The 17,877-nt window shown below is 42.5% G+C and overlaps 1 protein-coding gene across 2 annotated transcripts in view; it reads right to left on the bottom strand.

The window, feature by feature from the left end:
- Nucleotides 1–8,137: 8,137 nt before the first annotated feature.
- LOC121662724 (ovostatin-like) overlaps nt 8,138–17,877 on the bottom strand; it is a 29,869-nt gene continuing 20,129 nt past the window's right edge. Inside the window, exons 26-36 of one of the 2 annotated variants that reach the window (XM_042024242.1) lie at nt 17,614–17,770; nt 17,064–17,138; nt 15,616–15,781; nt 14,845–15,065; nt 13,538–13,753; nt 13,274–13,398; nt 12,988–13,078; nt 10,466–10,537; nt 9,605–9,707; nt 8,756–8,830; nt 8,138–8,365 (exon numbers count right to left, since the gene is read on the bottom strand). In XM_042024242.1, coding sequence (XP_041880176.1) covers nt 8,778–8,830; nt 9,605–9,707; nt 10,466–10,537; nt 12,988–13,078; nt 13,274–13,398; nt 13,538–13,753; nt 14,845–15,065; nt 15,616–15,781; nt 17,064–17,138; nt 17,614–17,770 — 1,279 coding nt within the window. In that variant the 3' untranslated portion in view covers nt 8,138–8,365; nt 8,756–8,777. Of the gene's footprint in view, nt 8,831–9,604; nt 9,708–10,465; nt 10,538–12,987; nt 13,079–13,273; nt 13,399–13,537; nt 13,754–14,844; nt 15,066–15,615; nt 15,782–17,063; nt 17,139–17,613; nt 17,771–17,877 lie in introns of both variants that reach the window. The other variant, XM_042024241.1, reaches the window with a different exon arrangement.

The following is a 17,877-nucleotide window of genomic DNA, read 5'->3' as shown; positions in this document are numbered from 1 at the left end:
GCTAATTGAGTTTTTTATTAGGGAGAAGGAAGGTCTTTTGTTCTTTTGTTCTCTAAAGAGAAAACAAAGCACTCAGGTGGGCTGCTCCCCTCAAGAAAAACAATGCTGGAAAGCAGTTATTTGATAATTGTACTTAATTTTTTTTCCTATTAATATTGGTACAGTGTCTGTCTGGGATGAGGTTATGAAGTCAGCTTTCTCCACAGTAGCCTGCTGTGCTTTGCATTTGAGGCTAGAACAGTGTTCATAACTCACCAGTGTTTTGGCAATTGTTGAAGAGAGCGTGCAGAGTGTCAAGGCTTTCTACTTCCCCCACCTCCCAGCCAAAAGCCAGCAGGCTTGGGGTGGGCAAGGGACTGGGAGGGACTACAGCCAGGACAGATGACCCAAACTGGCCAAAGGGATATCGTGTACCTACCGTATGACACCATGCTTAGCACTAACAGGTGGGGGAAAGGAGGAGGAGGGACAACATCTGTGGCAACAGCATTTGTCTTCCAAAGCAACCACTACAAATGCTGAGGCCTTACTTCTCAGGGAGTGGTTGGACATCTGCCTGCCAGTGGGAAGAAGTGCGTAAGTCCCTCTTTTAGCTTCTCTTTCACGTGCACCTTCTGCTTTCCTTTTTAAACTGTTTTCATTTCAACCCACTAGTGTATTTGACTTCTTTCCTGGAAAATGGGAGTGAGTGAAAGATTGGGTGGCTGTTTGGCTGCTCCCTGGGGTCAACACACCACTGTACATTATCAACATGGCTAAATACTGTAGACCTGGAGCCAGAGAGCTATGGGTCCAAAGGGAGAGTACCTGTATGGGAGCACGATTTTCTCTAATATCCTGATATATTTTGTGACTGTTCCTTCTAGTTTCTTGCTAGTGTGTGAAATTTTCTTCAGTAGAAACACAGGACATCTAGGATGGCTGTGAAATGTTTTTCACTTATGCCTTCAAATTTTTCACAGAAGTCTCAAACCATATGGAAATGGAACAGGGCAGAAGTAAGAGGTGTTTCCTCAGAGGTCTCTCTGTGGCATGGTGTGGGTGCTTAGAACACAAACAGTCTGAGGTTCTGTTCTGAAAGCCTGCTTCACTGTCATTTCTGTTGAAGAGGATCTCTACAGACTGTACAGTTTAGGAGCTTCACTAAGTATCAGGCTTTATTTCCTCTGCCATGGAATACCCATACCAGGAGCTGCCAAGAACAGAAATTCACTGATGAAGGCTTGAACTTGAGCTGACATTGTGAGAAAAAGACATGGTCAGAATTGCATGTTCTTAATTTTTGTGACTTTCTCCGGTAGTTACAAATTTATTGCAACATAACAAAGCATTAATTCCAAACAAGTGGATTTGACAATCATTACCATGCAGAAGCTTTCTGAGGCTGCTTTTGAAAGTTTGATCAGAGGGTCAGGTAGATTAGGTGACATTCAAAGGTTGTAAAAGTAGAGAAGGGTAGTTGTGTATAGCTTACTGTTATAATGAGCAGGGGTTTTGCCCCAAATATAAGCTGGATTGTGACTTTGGGGCACTTTTGTATCTCCAAGAACTGGCACTAGTCACAATGTCTTCTGTGCACATACACCTTCTGAGCAGTAACCAGATCAAGGACAAAGATTACCCATGCATCCCATATCCAGATAATTCACTGCACCAGTTTAAACCCTCCACTCATCACAACGAAGAAGGTGCATGTGGTAAGGAAATACACAAACAAAAAATGCAATCATCTCTAATAGAGAAGTTATTGCATCAATATGTTTGCAACCAAACAAGTCTCCTGGGTGAAAAAAAGCCTTTGTACACAACAAAGGAAACTAGAGGTCATCCCATCTTCTTGGCTGTAACATATAACAATTTGTCTTTCACAGGAAAATCAAACAACGTTCTACTGGATACAACAAAAATGTTGTTTTCAGGGTTATGAAACCACTGACTTTTTTAAAATGATTTTTTATCATTATTATTTGCTGACTGCATGTCTTTGCTTTTCAGATCCTACACAGTCTTTTTAACTCAACTGCATGTGTGCAAGGAGCTTGTGAAGATTGCTCTATGGGGAAGTTAGACAGATGATACTTCAACACCAGGTCACAGGACTGTATTTCATAGAATCAGAGGATGGTTTGAGTTGAAAGGGACCTTAAATACCATCCAGTTCCAGCCCCTCTGCTGTGGGCAGGGACACCTTCCCCTGGACCACATAGCTCAGAGCCCCAGCCAGCCTGACCTTGAACACTCCCAGGGATGTGGCATCCACAACTTCTCTGGGCAACCTGTGGCAGTGCCTCACCAACCCCACAGTAAGGAATTTCTTCCTGGTATCTAACCTAGACCTACTCTCTTTCAGTTTGAATCCATTCCCCCTTGTCCTGTCACTACCTGGGCTTGTAAGTTGTATCTCTCCATATTTCTTGTGGCTTCAGATACTGGAAGAGGTTCTTGGTTTTGGGTAATGTTGGAGAAATGTCTGTATACAGACGGATTATCTTGCAATCTTGACTCAAAGGGAGCTTTTTGCCAGCCTAACTTTGAGTGTTACCTGAGCCATAACTTCAGACCTCAGTTCCTGGTGCTTAGCTGTAGCACACAGAGAGAGATCTGTGTGTTTGTAGCTGGAGAGTAATGAGAGGAAGCCTTGGCAATAGTAGAATGAGCTGTGTGATTTAGTTAAATTTGGTTTACTTACCTTTATTAAAACATGTCCCACCAGCTAAGTACAGACAGTTTTCTGCCACTGAGAGGGTCCTGCTGCAGGCATAGTTAGCAAAAATTGTGCCTTTATCGTTGTGGTTTGGTTTATTTGAGGCACTAGATAAGTTCTACCAGTAAAAGATTATCTTTACAAATAAAATCTGTCCTGCTGTGAAAAGCTACAGTAATACTACTAAGCTGCAATTATTTTTTTCATATAGAGCTGCTCAGTTACAGTAATTTCTCTGTCTTTCTGTATGATTTCTTGACCTCAATTTCACTCACTATTACTCAAAAGAGTTCTATCTCTTTCCTGTGGGAATCATCAAATGGCTCTGGGAAAATTACAACAGTCTCTGGAGCTCCAGGTTTTTTTCCTGTTTTTGAAGCATTTGTGGCTGCTCACATTTCATTTAGTTCTAGTACTCCTTCTCACTCATGCAGTCTAAAGCCAGCTTGGATGTGTCTGCAAGGTCTGTAACCATATATTTGTGGTGTAGGCACTGTCACCTTTCTTGTGAATGGCTTAACTGCTGCATTCAGAAGAGGATCAACGCAAAGAAACTTGGCTATTAAAGCTACAAAAATTAGTTGAAAAGCACTGAATCAATCTGTGATTTTGGCTATGACTGCTTCCTATAAAACCTTCTTTAAGAAGATTAGATTGTAACAATTTGTTTAGACATAGTAAAGGTTGAAATGCTTGGTTTGGCCCAGGTGTTTGGGGAACAATGCTGAAACATGGTAACTACAGATAAAGCCCTGCTCGGTCAATAGGGTCTCTAGTCAAGCATGCAAGATTTCTTTCATTGTTCTAAGACGTGAGCCTTGGCAAAGCCCTCTAGCAGCTCTGCAAGCTAAAAGGATAGTGAGGTCATAGAAGAAAATAAGTATATCCCTAGTGGAATAGTCGCAGCTTGCAGTGATTTTGATGAGTGATGGAATTTTTTTCAACAACATGTGGTGGGGGGGGGGGGGACCACAGTTTATTTCAGTGGTCTATGATGCCTGAAAAAAGCAGCCGTATAAAAGATGGAGGTAGTTGAAGGTCAGCCAGTTGCAAGGATTCTGTTATGACAATGACTCTGTTGAGTGAGGATGGGTCATCCATAACCTGTTTTCAAAACTGAGACCTTTCTCCATGTAAGTGTAGAGGCTGAGGTCTGAGCAGGCATAACTGTGTGAGCTGAACTACTGAGACTGTTTTTGCTGTGCAGCTTTGGTGACAGACACCAGAGAAAGGTGAGTGAAGCTGGAATCTGAGTACTGTCACTGCCCCTGCACAAGCCTCAGAGTGGATGCTAGTGGATATACAAATTAAATTATCTTTCCTAGTTATACACAGATTACCTGGCAGCTTTCAGGCTAAGCTACGAATGCAGTGCTACAGTTAGGCTAATAAGAGAGTCTGCATTTCTTTTGGGAAGGCTTTGCAGTTTTATTGTCCTGGCATGGAAAGGAACCAGAGTTTTTCAGCCCTTCTTTCTTTGTGGTCTTTATAGGCAGCATCAAGGGTTCAGTTCAAATGTGAAGAGGTTACCAATAAAATATCTGAATAATTCCTCAAAAAGTCTCAGGTGCTTAGTAATTCATTCTTCACACTTGCAAATATAAATCAGGTTTTTATGACAAAGGGGAAAAGAAAATACTTAACAATGAGTATCAAGAGGGGAGCATTTGACGTGTAATTCATAAAATGTAAGTAGTTAAGCCTTCCCCTGTGGTGGGACAACTAGTCTGGCTACATGCTGCCCCCCTAAACCTCTCATGCCAGCAATCAGCTCATGACTGGTTCTGAGAAATCATCCTGTGTACCAAGAGCTGACACAAGCTGCACAGGATTTTGTCATGCACTGGCTCTCCTGGCTACCAGAAAGGTGTCTAAGACCAGCCATCTCTAGCATGCTGAGGGATGCCCAACTCATTCTCTGACCTTTTCATCTCTGACCAAGCCCCTAACCCTTTGTTTCTATTTCACACCTGTGCACAACTATCCTCTCTTTACAGCTTCAACTTCTGCACTCTGAAGGTAGAAGCATATACTTTCATTTCAGGTGAAAACTCATGACAGACACATGTGGAAAGAAGTAGCTCTCTGAGGCTTTTGTATTGCCATGGCTTTTCTCTGCTTTATGGAAAGCCTGTTTTTAAATTTCATTCTGCAGAAATTACTCATAAATGTATTGTAATGACAGATTTGTAAGTGTTTGAGGCTCCATTAGTCCTTATTTTCTGCTCCTTCCCTGGCTGGTTGCCCTTCTTCTCTGGATTGATTTAAGAAGGGTCATACAGTTCTGCTTTCCCTTGGGATTTCAGCCATCAGCCTACAGATCCTACAAGGGCTTTACTGGTGTAATCATACCCCTAAAGTCCTTTCCTGGAGCTGCAGCCACTGTTGACATAAGAGACTTGAACTCTGAACTGCAGGTTGGTCTGTGGGAGAACTGTGAAGGAGCGGTGTTTGTACATGTGTCTTTGGATGCAGCTTTGTGGGCCAAAGGAAATTTCTTGGTCATATTTTCTGGGAAATGCTGTATGTCTAATCCAACTGCTCTGAGAAAGGAAGTGTGGATCTCACTCTAAGGCTGTAAAATGATGTTATCAGAACCAAAAGTTCATAGGAGTTGAATGCAAGATGTAAGACTTACATCTTTTAGAGCAGGGGTTACCTCTTCTGATTTCTTTGAAGTCTGTCTTCAATGTAGGCATGATATTGCTAGGACTTGAATGTGAAAGAGAGCTTGGGGTTAGGAGTCTCTCACAACTGACTGATAACACTAAACGTTGGAGCCTCAGTCCTTGTGAGTACTTTGATCTTTTTGCCATTGACCAACATCTACCTTCTAAATCCATTTGTTGTTGTTGCAAAGGCTTTTTCTTTCCACAACGACATACCAGAAATGGAACTTGTTCCAGACACATTATGGAAGGCATGCAAATGCTATTCAGAGCCTGCAGCTTTCTCTCCCTTTATCTGTTATTATTATCTACTTGGCAGCAAAACAATACTCTTGTGTTACCCGGTATATTAATTGCACTACTTTAAGGATGCCCCCCAGGGAGAGCCTGTTTGTGCCTTCAACCCCTGACCTTATGCCTGAAAAGTTTTTTTGACCCATTCCCTTCACATAAAGGCTATTTCTGCTTTGTCTGCAGTGAAAATATATTCTGCAGCTATACACTGAACTGCTGAGCACTGTACAGAACAAGCTGGAGGATCTGTCCTTGATGAAGACTTGTCAGTCTTTATTATCTTTTATTAGCTTCCTAAACAGTTGAAGTTTCCAAGTTGTCTCAGGGCAAATAAGCTGGCCTCAGGCAAACAGGGAGTCAGAGAAAGTCCTGATTGTCCTCTTTTGAAGAGCTAGGTGGTTTTTATTGTTATTGACCCATAAATGACCAGCACTAGGCAAAACTGTCTGCTGGAGAGCACTGTGTGGAAATGAGGGAGTGACTGGAGCATCACATCCATGTCTAGTGTCACTCATAGTTGCTTGTAGCACAAGTGCTTTGCTATTACACAAAGCAGTGGCAGAGTCCTGGCAGTTTACACCTCTGTAAAAACCCCCCAGACCCTGTCCTGGCACATTCCCTTGGACTACAGCAGATGGGCCCCATAGGAGCTGCTGGAAGAAGTGTAAGGAGGTAGATGATCTTTTTTGCACACTGAAAGTAAAAGGGAAGATTGATTCATGATAATTTTAGAGCTCTAGAGCATCTTTCTAACTATAGCAATCAGAGTAAGGAAACTGAGTGTAAATGTATCGCATTTGGCATTTTTGGAGATGGGATACAGCCCTTACTATTTTCTGATTGATTCACATGGTCCTACAAGCTCAGTATCTGAAGCTCCTTTCAATTGTCACATCTTTTCATCTGACTTGCATTGAGGTTAAGCAAACTGAGTTTGTGAAGCAGCAGGTTCACATGATGCAAGTTCCACGAGAAAAAAAAATTGATTCAATAGTTGCACTGCAGTTAAAAGAGTTAAAGAGGTAAAAGAAGGCTGTAAAACACAGATTTTGCTAGGTACTGCTGGCATTGTTTTATCCACTCCCTCTCAGCCTAGTGCTTTGGGAATTTGTAGTAAAATTTAAATGCTGTGCTTCTGAAAGAATCTGCATTTCATATCAGTTTCCATCTGACCAGGCTTGCAGTTGGCCATTCACTGGAATGGCATTAAACAAAGGCTTTTGTTTAGCAGCAGGCTGAGTTTACACAGCTGAGGAAGGTGGATTGAAGTAGCCTGACTGACCCCTCTTGAAGCTCACACAATCTTTTTTTGCTGACAGGGATGGGAGAGCAAGGGGGAGTTTAGGGTCAGAGAAAAGCAACTTGTCCCCTTAACATCTGCAGAGTCATAACTTATTTCTCAGCATGTGTCTGTCTGCAGCAAAAGTCACCCCAGGTCTCATGCAAACATGAAAAAATTGTTTTCAGTGTGACTTTTTGGGTCAAGGGTTGTGCCCAGCGGTTGCTTCTGATGGGAAGAGAAATGCTGGGGGTAGAAGCTCTGTGTCTTGAGCAGAATTGAAAGAGTTAAAACCCACTCACCTCACAATATATTTTTTCTCAAAATATCATTATTTTTTTCACAAGGTAGAAATTCCACCAGAATCAGCAGGGAAGAAGCTACTCTTGTTTGTTGGTAAACCAAGCTTAAATGCAATTAAAATAAAAAAAAAAAGCAGAGAACACCATTCTCATATTTCTGTCCTTCTTAAGGAAAGTACCCATAAATGTAAGTGGCATATGTGCTCATAAATGTTGTTTTATGCATTAAAGTGCCCCTTCAGGCTCACCTGCACGCACAGTGCTACCACATGAAAAGCTGCTCTGTGCCTGATGCTTTCAAATGCCAGAACGCTGAGAGAATCAGTGCATGGGGCCAGGTTCTCAAGGGTGTTAAGGCACTTAGCTCACATCTGCCAGAATCTAAATTCACAAAGAGCCTTAGGTTCCTATGTACAGTTCTTCATCTCTTTAGTGCAACTCTCTAGCCGCTTCCCAAGGTTTCCTAGGTCCTGGTGTTGCTGAATTGCTGAAGTCTGCTTTTTTTGCCTGAGCCTCAGTGCCACTCTCAAGCTGAACACCCTTCTGCTGGTTAGCTTCTGTCATCGTAAGCTCCTTGTGGATATCTTTGTTTTTCACTCCCTCCAAACCATTTTATTTTTCTCCCTCCAAGGGCTCCATTGGACCCACCATTCCTCCCTAACCCCTTTTCCAAGTTTCTGTGTTGCAACTGTCTAATTTTTCCCAGCAATTGCCTTTGGATGGAAAGCTTCCATCACATGGGTCAGGGCCCCCATCATGGCTGTGCCACAAAAAGTCCTTGATGTCAGGAAGTCGTTGATTGACCTGTCCAAGCTTTGAATATTTTAGCTTATAAAATACCTTGCATCACCCAGTTCTAGATAAACCAAGGAGTGGAGACTGGGACAAATACCATTGCTAATCAGAATGTTTTATTACAAACAGCAGTAAAACATGAGATGCTAATCTGAAGAAAATCTTTCTAAATAGAGGCAAAACCTGCAAAAAAGTTGTCTTCCTGTGAGTAGAATTCTGCCATCTGTAAATGATTCAGTTCAATTGCTGAAAAAGGTGAGGATCAAAGTAATTTCTTCAGGATTTTCCTTCTGGGTAATGGAAAGACTAAAACAAGTAAAACCTACAGAAGCAGAAGGAGCACATTATTCTCTGAGATTGGGATTTCTTAAGAGGAATCTATGGCCAAGAACACACATTTCAAGTGTTTACCTTTACACAAATCTCCCACTGGAATATGTCATAAGTTTCAAAACAAGATGGATGGTCAGAGTCAACAATTGCACAGTTGTCTCCCTTGTCAGAAAAAGCACTTTATCTGCAGTTTCTAATCCACATTGACCCAAAGTTCTTTTTGAAGTGTGGGCCAGAATGGGTCATTCTGATCTACGGCAATATGGGGTTTGCTTATTCCTCATTATTCTACATGTTTTTCATTGTGCTCCCAGAAACAACCAAGTCTCTTATCCTTTTTGCTCTACAATTGCTCGCCTGGTACTCTCTGAATCATTACCTCTTCTGGCACACATCTGGTTTCATTTGGAAGGTGGGGAGCAGGGTGTGTTGTACTCTGAAAGGGCATATTCGTCTGGAAAGAAGAAAGGAAGAAGACATTTGTATGAGAGTAAGAAATCATTCCGACCCCTGTCTATCTGCACCTGTCACTAACACACTACAAAACAGAAGACATTTGATAAATTTTGTGGTAGACTCCCAATTGTCAAGGCCCCCAGTTGCAAGGGTGCATAGTCAGAGACCAGTGCACTCCTCTGGCTATGTTTGTCAGGACACATCATTGCTGTCCCCATGCAAGATGTGGATCAGGCGGCAGAAAACACACTCCAGGGTCAATTCTCTGACTGCTGCTGCTGCTAATCTGCAAGGATGTTCAAGAAAGGTGGTCAGGCACTTAATTTTATAGTTTTGTTTACTTAAACTCCTCTTTTGTTAAGTGGGACTGTCATTCCTACTTAAGCATTTAAATTCCACTAAGGAAGGTCTTTTTGCTGCAGTCTACTATGGCAATATTAAGTAAAAAAATTAGATAATGCAGTTCAGGGAAGTCAGGAACACTGCTGCCTTTGAGTTATTGATTTTAACCATCATGACCAAACTGTGGAAAGAAAGTAGAACAACACTTCTTTTTGTATGTGCTTTGTAAGAAAGAAACTCCTCATGTATCACTTTCTTAACTGCTTAATGTTGAAATGAAGCAAGAAATGAAAACACTGGAGGACAGGAACTGACTGTGCTCTGCAAAACCTTTGCAGTCTAGTAATCAAAACCAGCAGAATTGCTAAGTGGGTCTCCCCTTGTCTCTCCTTTGATATCACAGGTTTTATTGACTGCTGGGATCACCTACCTGTTTCATAATAATCATATATATGTACAGGCACAGGTTTGATGTCTGAGACAGGCAGACTTTGCTCCACACCAAAGGAGAAGCTGATTTCCTTCTGGGACACCTGGAAATGACACAACAAGAAAATGCATCAGAATTTTCATAACTATGCCTGAGGCTAAGGTTGAGCAAATTAATTTCTGAATCAGACAGTGTGAAAATGTGTCATTCTACTGGTCCCTCCAGTTTGTAAACTTGATGTCAAATCAGATAATTGTTTAAAAGCTGTTGTTAAATACATTTTATTGCTAAAACTATGTGCTCTTTTCTTTCTTCCTCTTCCTATTTCCATTGCCAATTATCCCAACCTAATTCCCTGCTAGTGTGGTTTTCAGCACATTGGCATTCATCCTGTAATTGAAAATTACTGTATGGAAAATAGTTTGTTTCCTTGCCTTTTCCCAGCTAAAATCACCTTCAGTACCCCTAAGAATCTCCTCCATACTTTCCTCTCTCTAATTACTTTGATCTCAATAGCCCCATTCTCCCCTGTGATTCTGATCCTCATTCCATACTCTTGCAGCCAAATATACTGAACTACTTTCCTCCTTGCTCATCTTCCTCTGATTTTCAAGCTTCCTCTGGAGTGAGAAGACTACAGATCGATCGATCCATCTATCTATCTATCTATCTATCTATCTCTCTCTCTCTCTCTCTATCTATCTATCTATAACCATTTAATTTTGGATTGAGTGAAGTACATCTTTAAGGCATGTGTATATGTGTATTGTTAATATGCCATTAATAAGATTTTTCTTTTATCTGGGAGCATGTTTTAAACTTCCAGTTTAATAAAACCGAAAGGAAACCTCCCAGACTTACCTTCTGAAGGTAGAAGAGTATGTGGTTGTTCTTGATGTCTACACGATCCACAACAGAATTCTCATACCGAAGCTTTAAACAAGGCAAAATACAGCAATGTTAGCCCGGGAGACTTGTCAAGGAGACTTAGAGATTCCACAGCCAAACGCATTTAAAGCGGCTGTCGCGCTCCTTTTATGCCACCCCGCCATCTAGTCGCCAAAAAAAGAAATGCAAGTTGGGTGTTTTTATAACCTGATGCATCCAGACTAGTCACAGTGGTGAAAAATTTTACCACTCGGCTTTGATACTTGTGACTTTTATCATCAACCTAAACATGCTCTCATTTCAAAGAGAATTTACAATTAATTTCTGCAGCTCAAGCTCATTTGCTAGTCCATTTTATGTTTCAAATAACGAAAGTTTAAAAACATTTAGAAAAGAATGTGAACAAAATTATTTTACTATCAAAACACACAAACCTAAAATATTCCAAACTTTGAAAACCAGCTATTTTTCCCCCAAGTGTTTATGAAGAGGAGTAGGATGCCAAACAGAATAGCATCTCAATAGAAAAATCTTCCGAAGAGAATTTATTAATTTCATACAGTTCTAGCCAAAAAACAAACTCAGGCCTGAATGCTGAATGATTATAAGTGCACAAAGCTATGAGCAGACTCTACAAAGAACTTCATTCTTCTTTTATCTACTTGAAAATTCAGCTCATGGCTTGAAGCTAACTCATCTATAGTGAATCTAAATTGCATTAGGAACAGAAATGAGGTGCTTATCAGTGCTGTCCCAAGCATTCTCATCATCATAACCAAGTTTCTGGATAATAAAGGAGGAAGATCAATACCCGCTTTCTTTTGTTGTTTATGAAACTGTACTGGAGAGAAAGAAATAACCTTTGTCAAAGGGATAATAATGCAAAATGCCAATTAAAGCAATTAAACGATGGCGGAAGTATTTCTCACATGGATTCTGTTAGGCTGTGTGACTACAGACTCATACACACAAACACTAAGGAGCACAGGGAAACCCCAGCAACCTGAGCTGAACCACTAGAGCACTCTGACCTGGTTCCCATTGGAGCTCCCACAGGACAGCGGCCAGTCCACTGTCAGCAAGTGAGACCCACCAGGTGAGTCAACAGCAGAATATTCCCAGATCAGCTTGCAGACTGAAGGGGAATGCTGCCTACAGACCATGGGGCTGACTATGAGATGCTGGGACTCAAGAAACAGGTGTTTAGGGGAAGAACCAGGAGTAAAAAAGAGAGGGATAAAATCCAATTGGATGGAAAAAGGGTGGAAAATTAGATAAAAGAGGCCAGTTGCACATTAACAGGTTGGTGGTTAGCACATTTGTCTGCCCTGCACCTGGTCACCACAGCCTCTCCTGCCTTCATATTAATCTCTGCTCCTGACAGTTTTCCAGGGTGAAAGGCTCTCTATTCTGTGTGAACGTGTGTGTGGGGAGTGACAGTCACTGAAGAGAGGATCAGAGATCACAGGGACCATGTGCCTGGAGTGCCAGCATCCTGAGACACCAGACTTCAGGGTTCTTGTTGGGGTATGTATGTCAGTGTGTGGTCACTAGTGATAAACTGGCCTAGCAGCCAGCTACTGAGTCAGGCATAAACCTGACCCGGGTATTGAAGACACCAGAGGATCCAAGACAGCTACCAAAGAGACCAGTATGTCCGAGCCATTTTCTGGAGAAATCATATGGTCTTGGAGGCGGACACTGGTCTGGCTATTGGTCTGGAGCAGCTGGTGGACACTCATTTGCCTATGTCTCTGTATGTGTCTGTGTGACATCACTGTGAGACCAGGGAACCCCAGCCCATCTGCTGCATGTCTAAGACAGCTTAGAGAGGTCCCACCACGCATACATGTGGGTGATGTGGACCTCAGTTCCAGGCACTGAAGTGGGGCTCAGGCCTTGAGCAGGCACATGTCCATATGCCACCAACTCAACAGAAGAAGGGTTCAGGGGCAGCTACTGGGCAGACTGAGTGCCTGAGGTCAGCTACCATAAGGACCCACATTGTGTATTTGCATGTATATATGTGCATGTGTATATTTATGTATTTATTTATTTACCTTTTCCACAAAGTAGATTTTAAGCTGATCATGCAGAAAAGGGAACAGGATAAGGCCATTTGTGCTATCTGTGTTTGTGGAAGTGCTGTCTTTCCTGTCTACTACTCTGTGTGGCCAGCATGTATATTATGGATATATGGATATATATGTGTAGTGTGCATGTCTGCTTATTGGGAATGCACACTGAACCTTGCTGTTGGTTGGACCTGGGGATACGAATTCTTAGCTCTCCTGGGCTACTGGATTTGGCAACTCCCAACAGATTTGTCTTCAACACATAAACAGCTACAAATTTGAAACACAGAGTATGTGAGACAAGGACTTAGTAGTGCTCCCATGGGCTCAAATTTGCTAATCAGAGACTATTTTTATCAACTGCTTTATCAACTGCCTGTGTTTTTAGGCTTTCTTATTCATGCTGGTCCCATTTTTTACCTTTTTCAGGGAAGATTCTTCAGGAACAAAACCTGAGAGCATTTTCACATCAATAATAGCCATGTTGGAGACGTTGCGGTTTCCTGTGTAACTAAAATGAGAAAAATTCTGGTAGTCTGTTTTGAAAATGAAAAGGAGAGCAGTGAATGACATTTTTAGCTCTCAATAATCCTGTTTTTTTTTCCTATAGCTTCAGGGAAGCTATTAACTGCATATACTTAGATGCTTTCTCAGATGCTTTATCAAACTGTGAATGCAAGGGGGTATGTCAGTGAAAGGAAGTTACCTGGCAGAGAGAACAAGGTCAAACTTTGGTGGATAGTTGCCTGTGCAAGACACATTTTCCATCCTTATGGACAGAGAAAATCCCGCAACTTTTTTTGGCAAATGGATGTTGTATCTCAGGGTGGTCTAAAAGAGAGAGAAAGTGTGAGATGGTCACAGACTTAAAGGGTTTTATGTCTCCAGCACAGCATGTGGCGAGGAATAAAGCACGGGGAACCCCCTGCTGAGTTCCCAGAGGGTGGTGCTGAGTTCCCAGCTTACTTACCTGCAGATAGACACAGTCAGTGCCTTCCACCTCCACACTGTAACTCCCTGGAATGGTGGGTAAGGAAGCCTGCTGCAGTAAGAAGCGGTTCTCATCATTCACCTGGAAAATCTTACTGGGGGACTCCATGAAGTGGACTTTGACCGTATTAAGACTTTTTTTGGAGAAGGTGAGGTATCCGTACTGGGCTAAAGCTTGGAGAGCAACCACAGTGTCCTGAAAAGAATAACATGATCCAAATTAGATATCCAGGTGTAAGATGGTCGGTGAGATTAGCACAGCTCCTATTTCCCTGATGCTTTGTCGGTACTCATAAATGCAGGGGGGCTCTGCAAAGAGCCAAGGAGACAAGACACGAGTTCTTGTAGAACCCCTCCTGGTGGACAAAAAGCTGCCCCTGAGCCACCAGTGTGCTCTGGTGATCAGTAAGGCCATCTGTGGTACATTAGGAAGGGCTTTGGCAGCAGGTTGAGGGAGTTGATCCTGCCCCTCTACTCAGCCCTAGGGAGGTGTATCTGGATTGTTGTGTCCAGTCTGGGCTCCTCAGTACACAAGAGACATGGAGCTCCTGGAGCATGTCCAGAGGAGAGTGACAAAAATGATTAAGGGACTGGATCATGTCTTGCAAGGAAAGGCTGACAGAACTGGGCCTGTTCAGCCTTGAGAAGAGACAACTGAGAGGGGATCTCACAAATATCTGAAGGGAGGGTGTCCAGAAGATAGATCCAGGCTCTTCTTGGTGGTGCTGAGCAATAGGACATGAGGCAATGGGCAGAAACTGATGCACAGGAAGTTCCACCTGAATATGAGGAATAACTTCTTCGCTGTGCAGGTGACCGAGCACTGGAACAGATTGCCCATAGAGGTTGTGGAGTCTCCCTCACTGGAGATTTTTGAGAACTGTCTGGACACAATCCTGTGCCATGTGCTCTGGGAAGACCCTGCTTGAGCAGGGAGGTTGGACCAGATGACCCGCTGTGGTCCCTTCCAGCCTGACCCATTCTGGATTCTGTAATTCTGGAGCAACAGATTTTAATTATCCCAGAAGACCTGGGATAATGTTGTATCAGCAGTGACTGCTGTCCATGGCTAACTTCAAGTTCAGGTAAATTCTCATTGCTTAAAACCAAATTGTGTGTGAAGCTATGAAGAGCATGGTGTGCCCTGAAAAGGCAACCAATGCAAACACCAATTATCCAGTATTATTCAAATCCATATGCAGTCAGAAAGATTTGTCATACGTCAAGATTCAGCTTGCAGAACGGACTGCTCCCAGAAGCTTTCTTTTTCCCACACTCAGTTGTTACCTGGCTGGAGGAAAAGCCTCCATATGGGTTCTGTTGTTTGATAAGCCAGTACACAATGCGGGAAACGTAAGATAAGTCTTCTGGAGTGAGTTTGGTTCTGCTGAGCAGAGCCAGGAGCACATAGCTGGTCATTTCAATCTCAGCAGAAGGGGCACGGGAATAGAAGTCAGAGAAACGTTCTGCTGGTGGCTTGTTTTCTCTCTGCCAGTGAAGAGAACCACCTGAAAACAGAAAAGTAGGGTGTAAAAAGCATGGGAAAAAAAGTTTTTTCAGATCTTGGTGTCCCAGACTGGGTAGGTTTTACTTCCAGGATGGAAAAGAAAACAGGAAGAGATGGAAAGGGAACTAATAAAAGCAGCCTGTGTAAGTCAAAGAGGGATTGAAGCGAAGGCAGTGTAGTAGAAGGATGCTAAGGCAGTCACAAACAGGACCACATGACATAGCCAAGGGAAGTGGGTTTGTTCAGCATGTAGACGAGAAAGCTAACTGGAAAATTAGGTACAATCTTCCAATACCTTGGACTGAGACATGCAGGGGACTTTCTCTCCACCTAAATTACTTCACAATTTCATAAATCAGACCACAGCTCAAACTTTTGTGAAGCCAGAAGAGACAGACAGAAAAACTCCTAGAGATAAATTCAGCAGCATAGCAGGCACGAAATGAGAAGGGAGAACATGCATGACAAAACTGTCCATCAGAGCAGCTTACATGACACAACAGGCCATTCCATCAGCTGCACTGCCCGCACCATGGCCACGCTGCACTTACCAGCCCTGACACCTGCCCCGTCCAGCTTCTCAAGGAAGAACTGGCATCTTTCCTCTCTGCCAGCTAAGCCATAGACATAGGCAAGGAGGGCCTGGTTATACAGGTTGTGGACCCCATTGCTAAATGCTGTCTCCAAACAGTTCATGCCACTCCGAATGACAGGATGCTGGTAATGCAAAACACAGTAAGGTGTCAGGTACATGGATTTGTGTCTCCACTTCTCTTTAAATACTTCCATCATCGCTTAAGCTGCAATCTCTGACTCTTCATGCTAGAAATATACATGATCCATGGCATGTTTAAGGGCCTACAGAGTGTATCCTGCAAAAAAATGCCCTTCCAGTCATGCTGCCTCCTTTCTGCATTTATTTAGAGGCAGCATGGCCAGAATAACAGAGCACAGTTTCTTTTCCTGATTCATGTGATAACCTTATGCAAGTGAATCCTTTGTCCCTCAGTTGCTTTAGCAATAAAATGTGGGCCATTTTTACTGAACTATGTAAAGTGTGTTGAGCCCTCATGAATAAACAGGCTCTCTCAAATGGACATTGCTCACTTGCTAGCTATAACTATCAAGGCAACTCTTCAGACCTTTTAGCCTTACCGACTATCTCTGTGAACTCTTCTTTATCTCAGATAACACCAGCACACTACTAACCATGTCTTGTCTCTGCAGCTTCACTTAAACAGGTTTTGGAGTTTCTTATGAAGGCATTGGAAACTAAATTCATGTTGCTGAATAACTATATGATTATGCATAATGTTTTCATCCTGGTGGTCTCATGTACCTTAATGATGGCCCATACCCCATGTCTGAGTGATGTGCAAAGAATCAGCACATCCAGCACACATTTGTCAGATTTGGAACACTTGTCCTCCTCCCCATTATACAAAGAACAAAGTCAGCATAAAAACAAGGTCACAGGGATGTGCAGGAAATATATTACAGAGAACAGAACTTGGCTCTCATTTCCCAATGCCTAGTACTACAACCAGCAGATCATAGTTTCCTTCCATTATTAAGATTTCCGTAGGGAAATGGAAACACAGCTTGGAACTAAAAGCACAAAATGAGTTTGTAGACTGAAGATTTGGATAGCTTGAACTTTGTACTGGGTAAATTCAGAGAAAATTCCAAAGTGGACTCTGTATGGAGTGGCCAAATTCAGTCTGGATTTTGATCTACTTAGACTAACATTGTCTAAAAACAGGTGGATTCCTCAAGGTTTTTTCAAGTGAATTCATAGGCACTGGATATGTAACTGATTTGTAACACTCATTAAATACTCGCAGGGGACTGCAGGGCTCTGAAAACTGCTGTCTACAATCAGCTACTGTCCTACAATCAGTATTCGAGTTCCTCACTGCAAAAGAACACTGATGTGAGGACTGTGACTTGTGCAGTTTGACAAATGGCTGACTGGGCTAACAGAGTACCAAATACCTACTGCAGCAGAGTGTCCAGCCTCCAGCAATGATGCCACAACATAGGCTGTGAGGGAGTATTCAGCTTCTTCTCCACCCTGATGAAAAACAAGCAAAGAAATGGTTAGGACGAATGTCCTAGAAAGAAACAACATATGAATTAATTCATAGTTCATATATCAGTTAGATTTGAGATCAGCAGTAATTTCTGTCTTCCCGTGTGCACAGGAACAAGAAAGATCAAGTTCACTGAGGATAAAGCCAAAATAATTGACTGCATCTTCTTGACTTTTGTACGTGTGTAATAAAGCACACCATAGCCTGTGACTGAGCACACAATGCAGTGGTGGAAAATAAAACCTAAGACTTGTAACTCAGTAAGTTCCGCTTGTTTTCACCTCATCATCAAGAGCACACATAAGAATCATGCCCTGCTTGTATAGGAGAGACATGAGATAGTAGTACTAGAAAGAGTAAGGATGTGGTGAAGAGTAAGCTTATGTCTGGCAGAAATTATCCAAATCAATCCAGATGGCAGGACTGGAAGTTTGTGGCTCTACTTATCTCAGTTACCTTCAAAGCATTGTTGAAATGTGACCCAGCATTTTCAAAGCAGCCATCTGACTTCTGCTTGCTTGCCAGCCAGATCAACGTTTGAGACTGGACGTTGTCATCAATGTAGATGTAGCGTTTGGCTTGCTCCAGTGACTTGTACACAAAGGCAGTGAGCCTGCAGGTGCCCCAGAAACAGAAAGCAGGTATGGTGTGAACAAGACCAAGGAGATTTACCAGTGCATAGGATGTGCATAGAAAATGACGTAAAATGAACTTCATAAT

Source organism: Corvus kubaryi, unplaced genomic scaffold, assembly GCF_017639235.1.
Source record: "Corvus kubaryi isolate FWS band 111438036 unplaced genomic scaffold, C.kubaryi_AGA036_p1.0 37260, whole genome shotgun sequence".
NCBI classification, from domain to species: domain Eukaryota; kingdom Metazoa; phylum Chordata; class Aves; order Passeriformes; family Corvidae; genus Corvus; species Corvus kubaryi.
The sequence above is the reverse complement of the archived record's forward strand: the minus strand, read 5'-3'. Positions and strand labels throughout refer to the sequence as shown.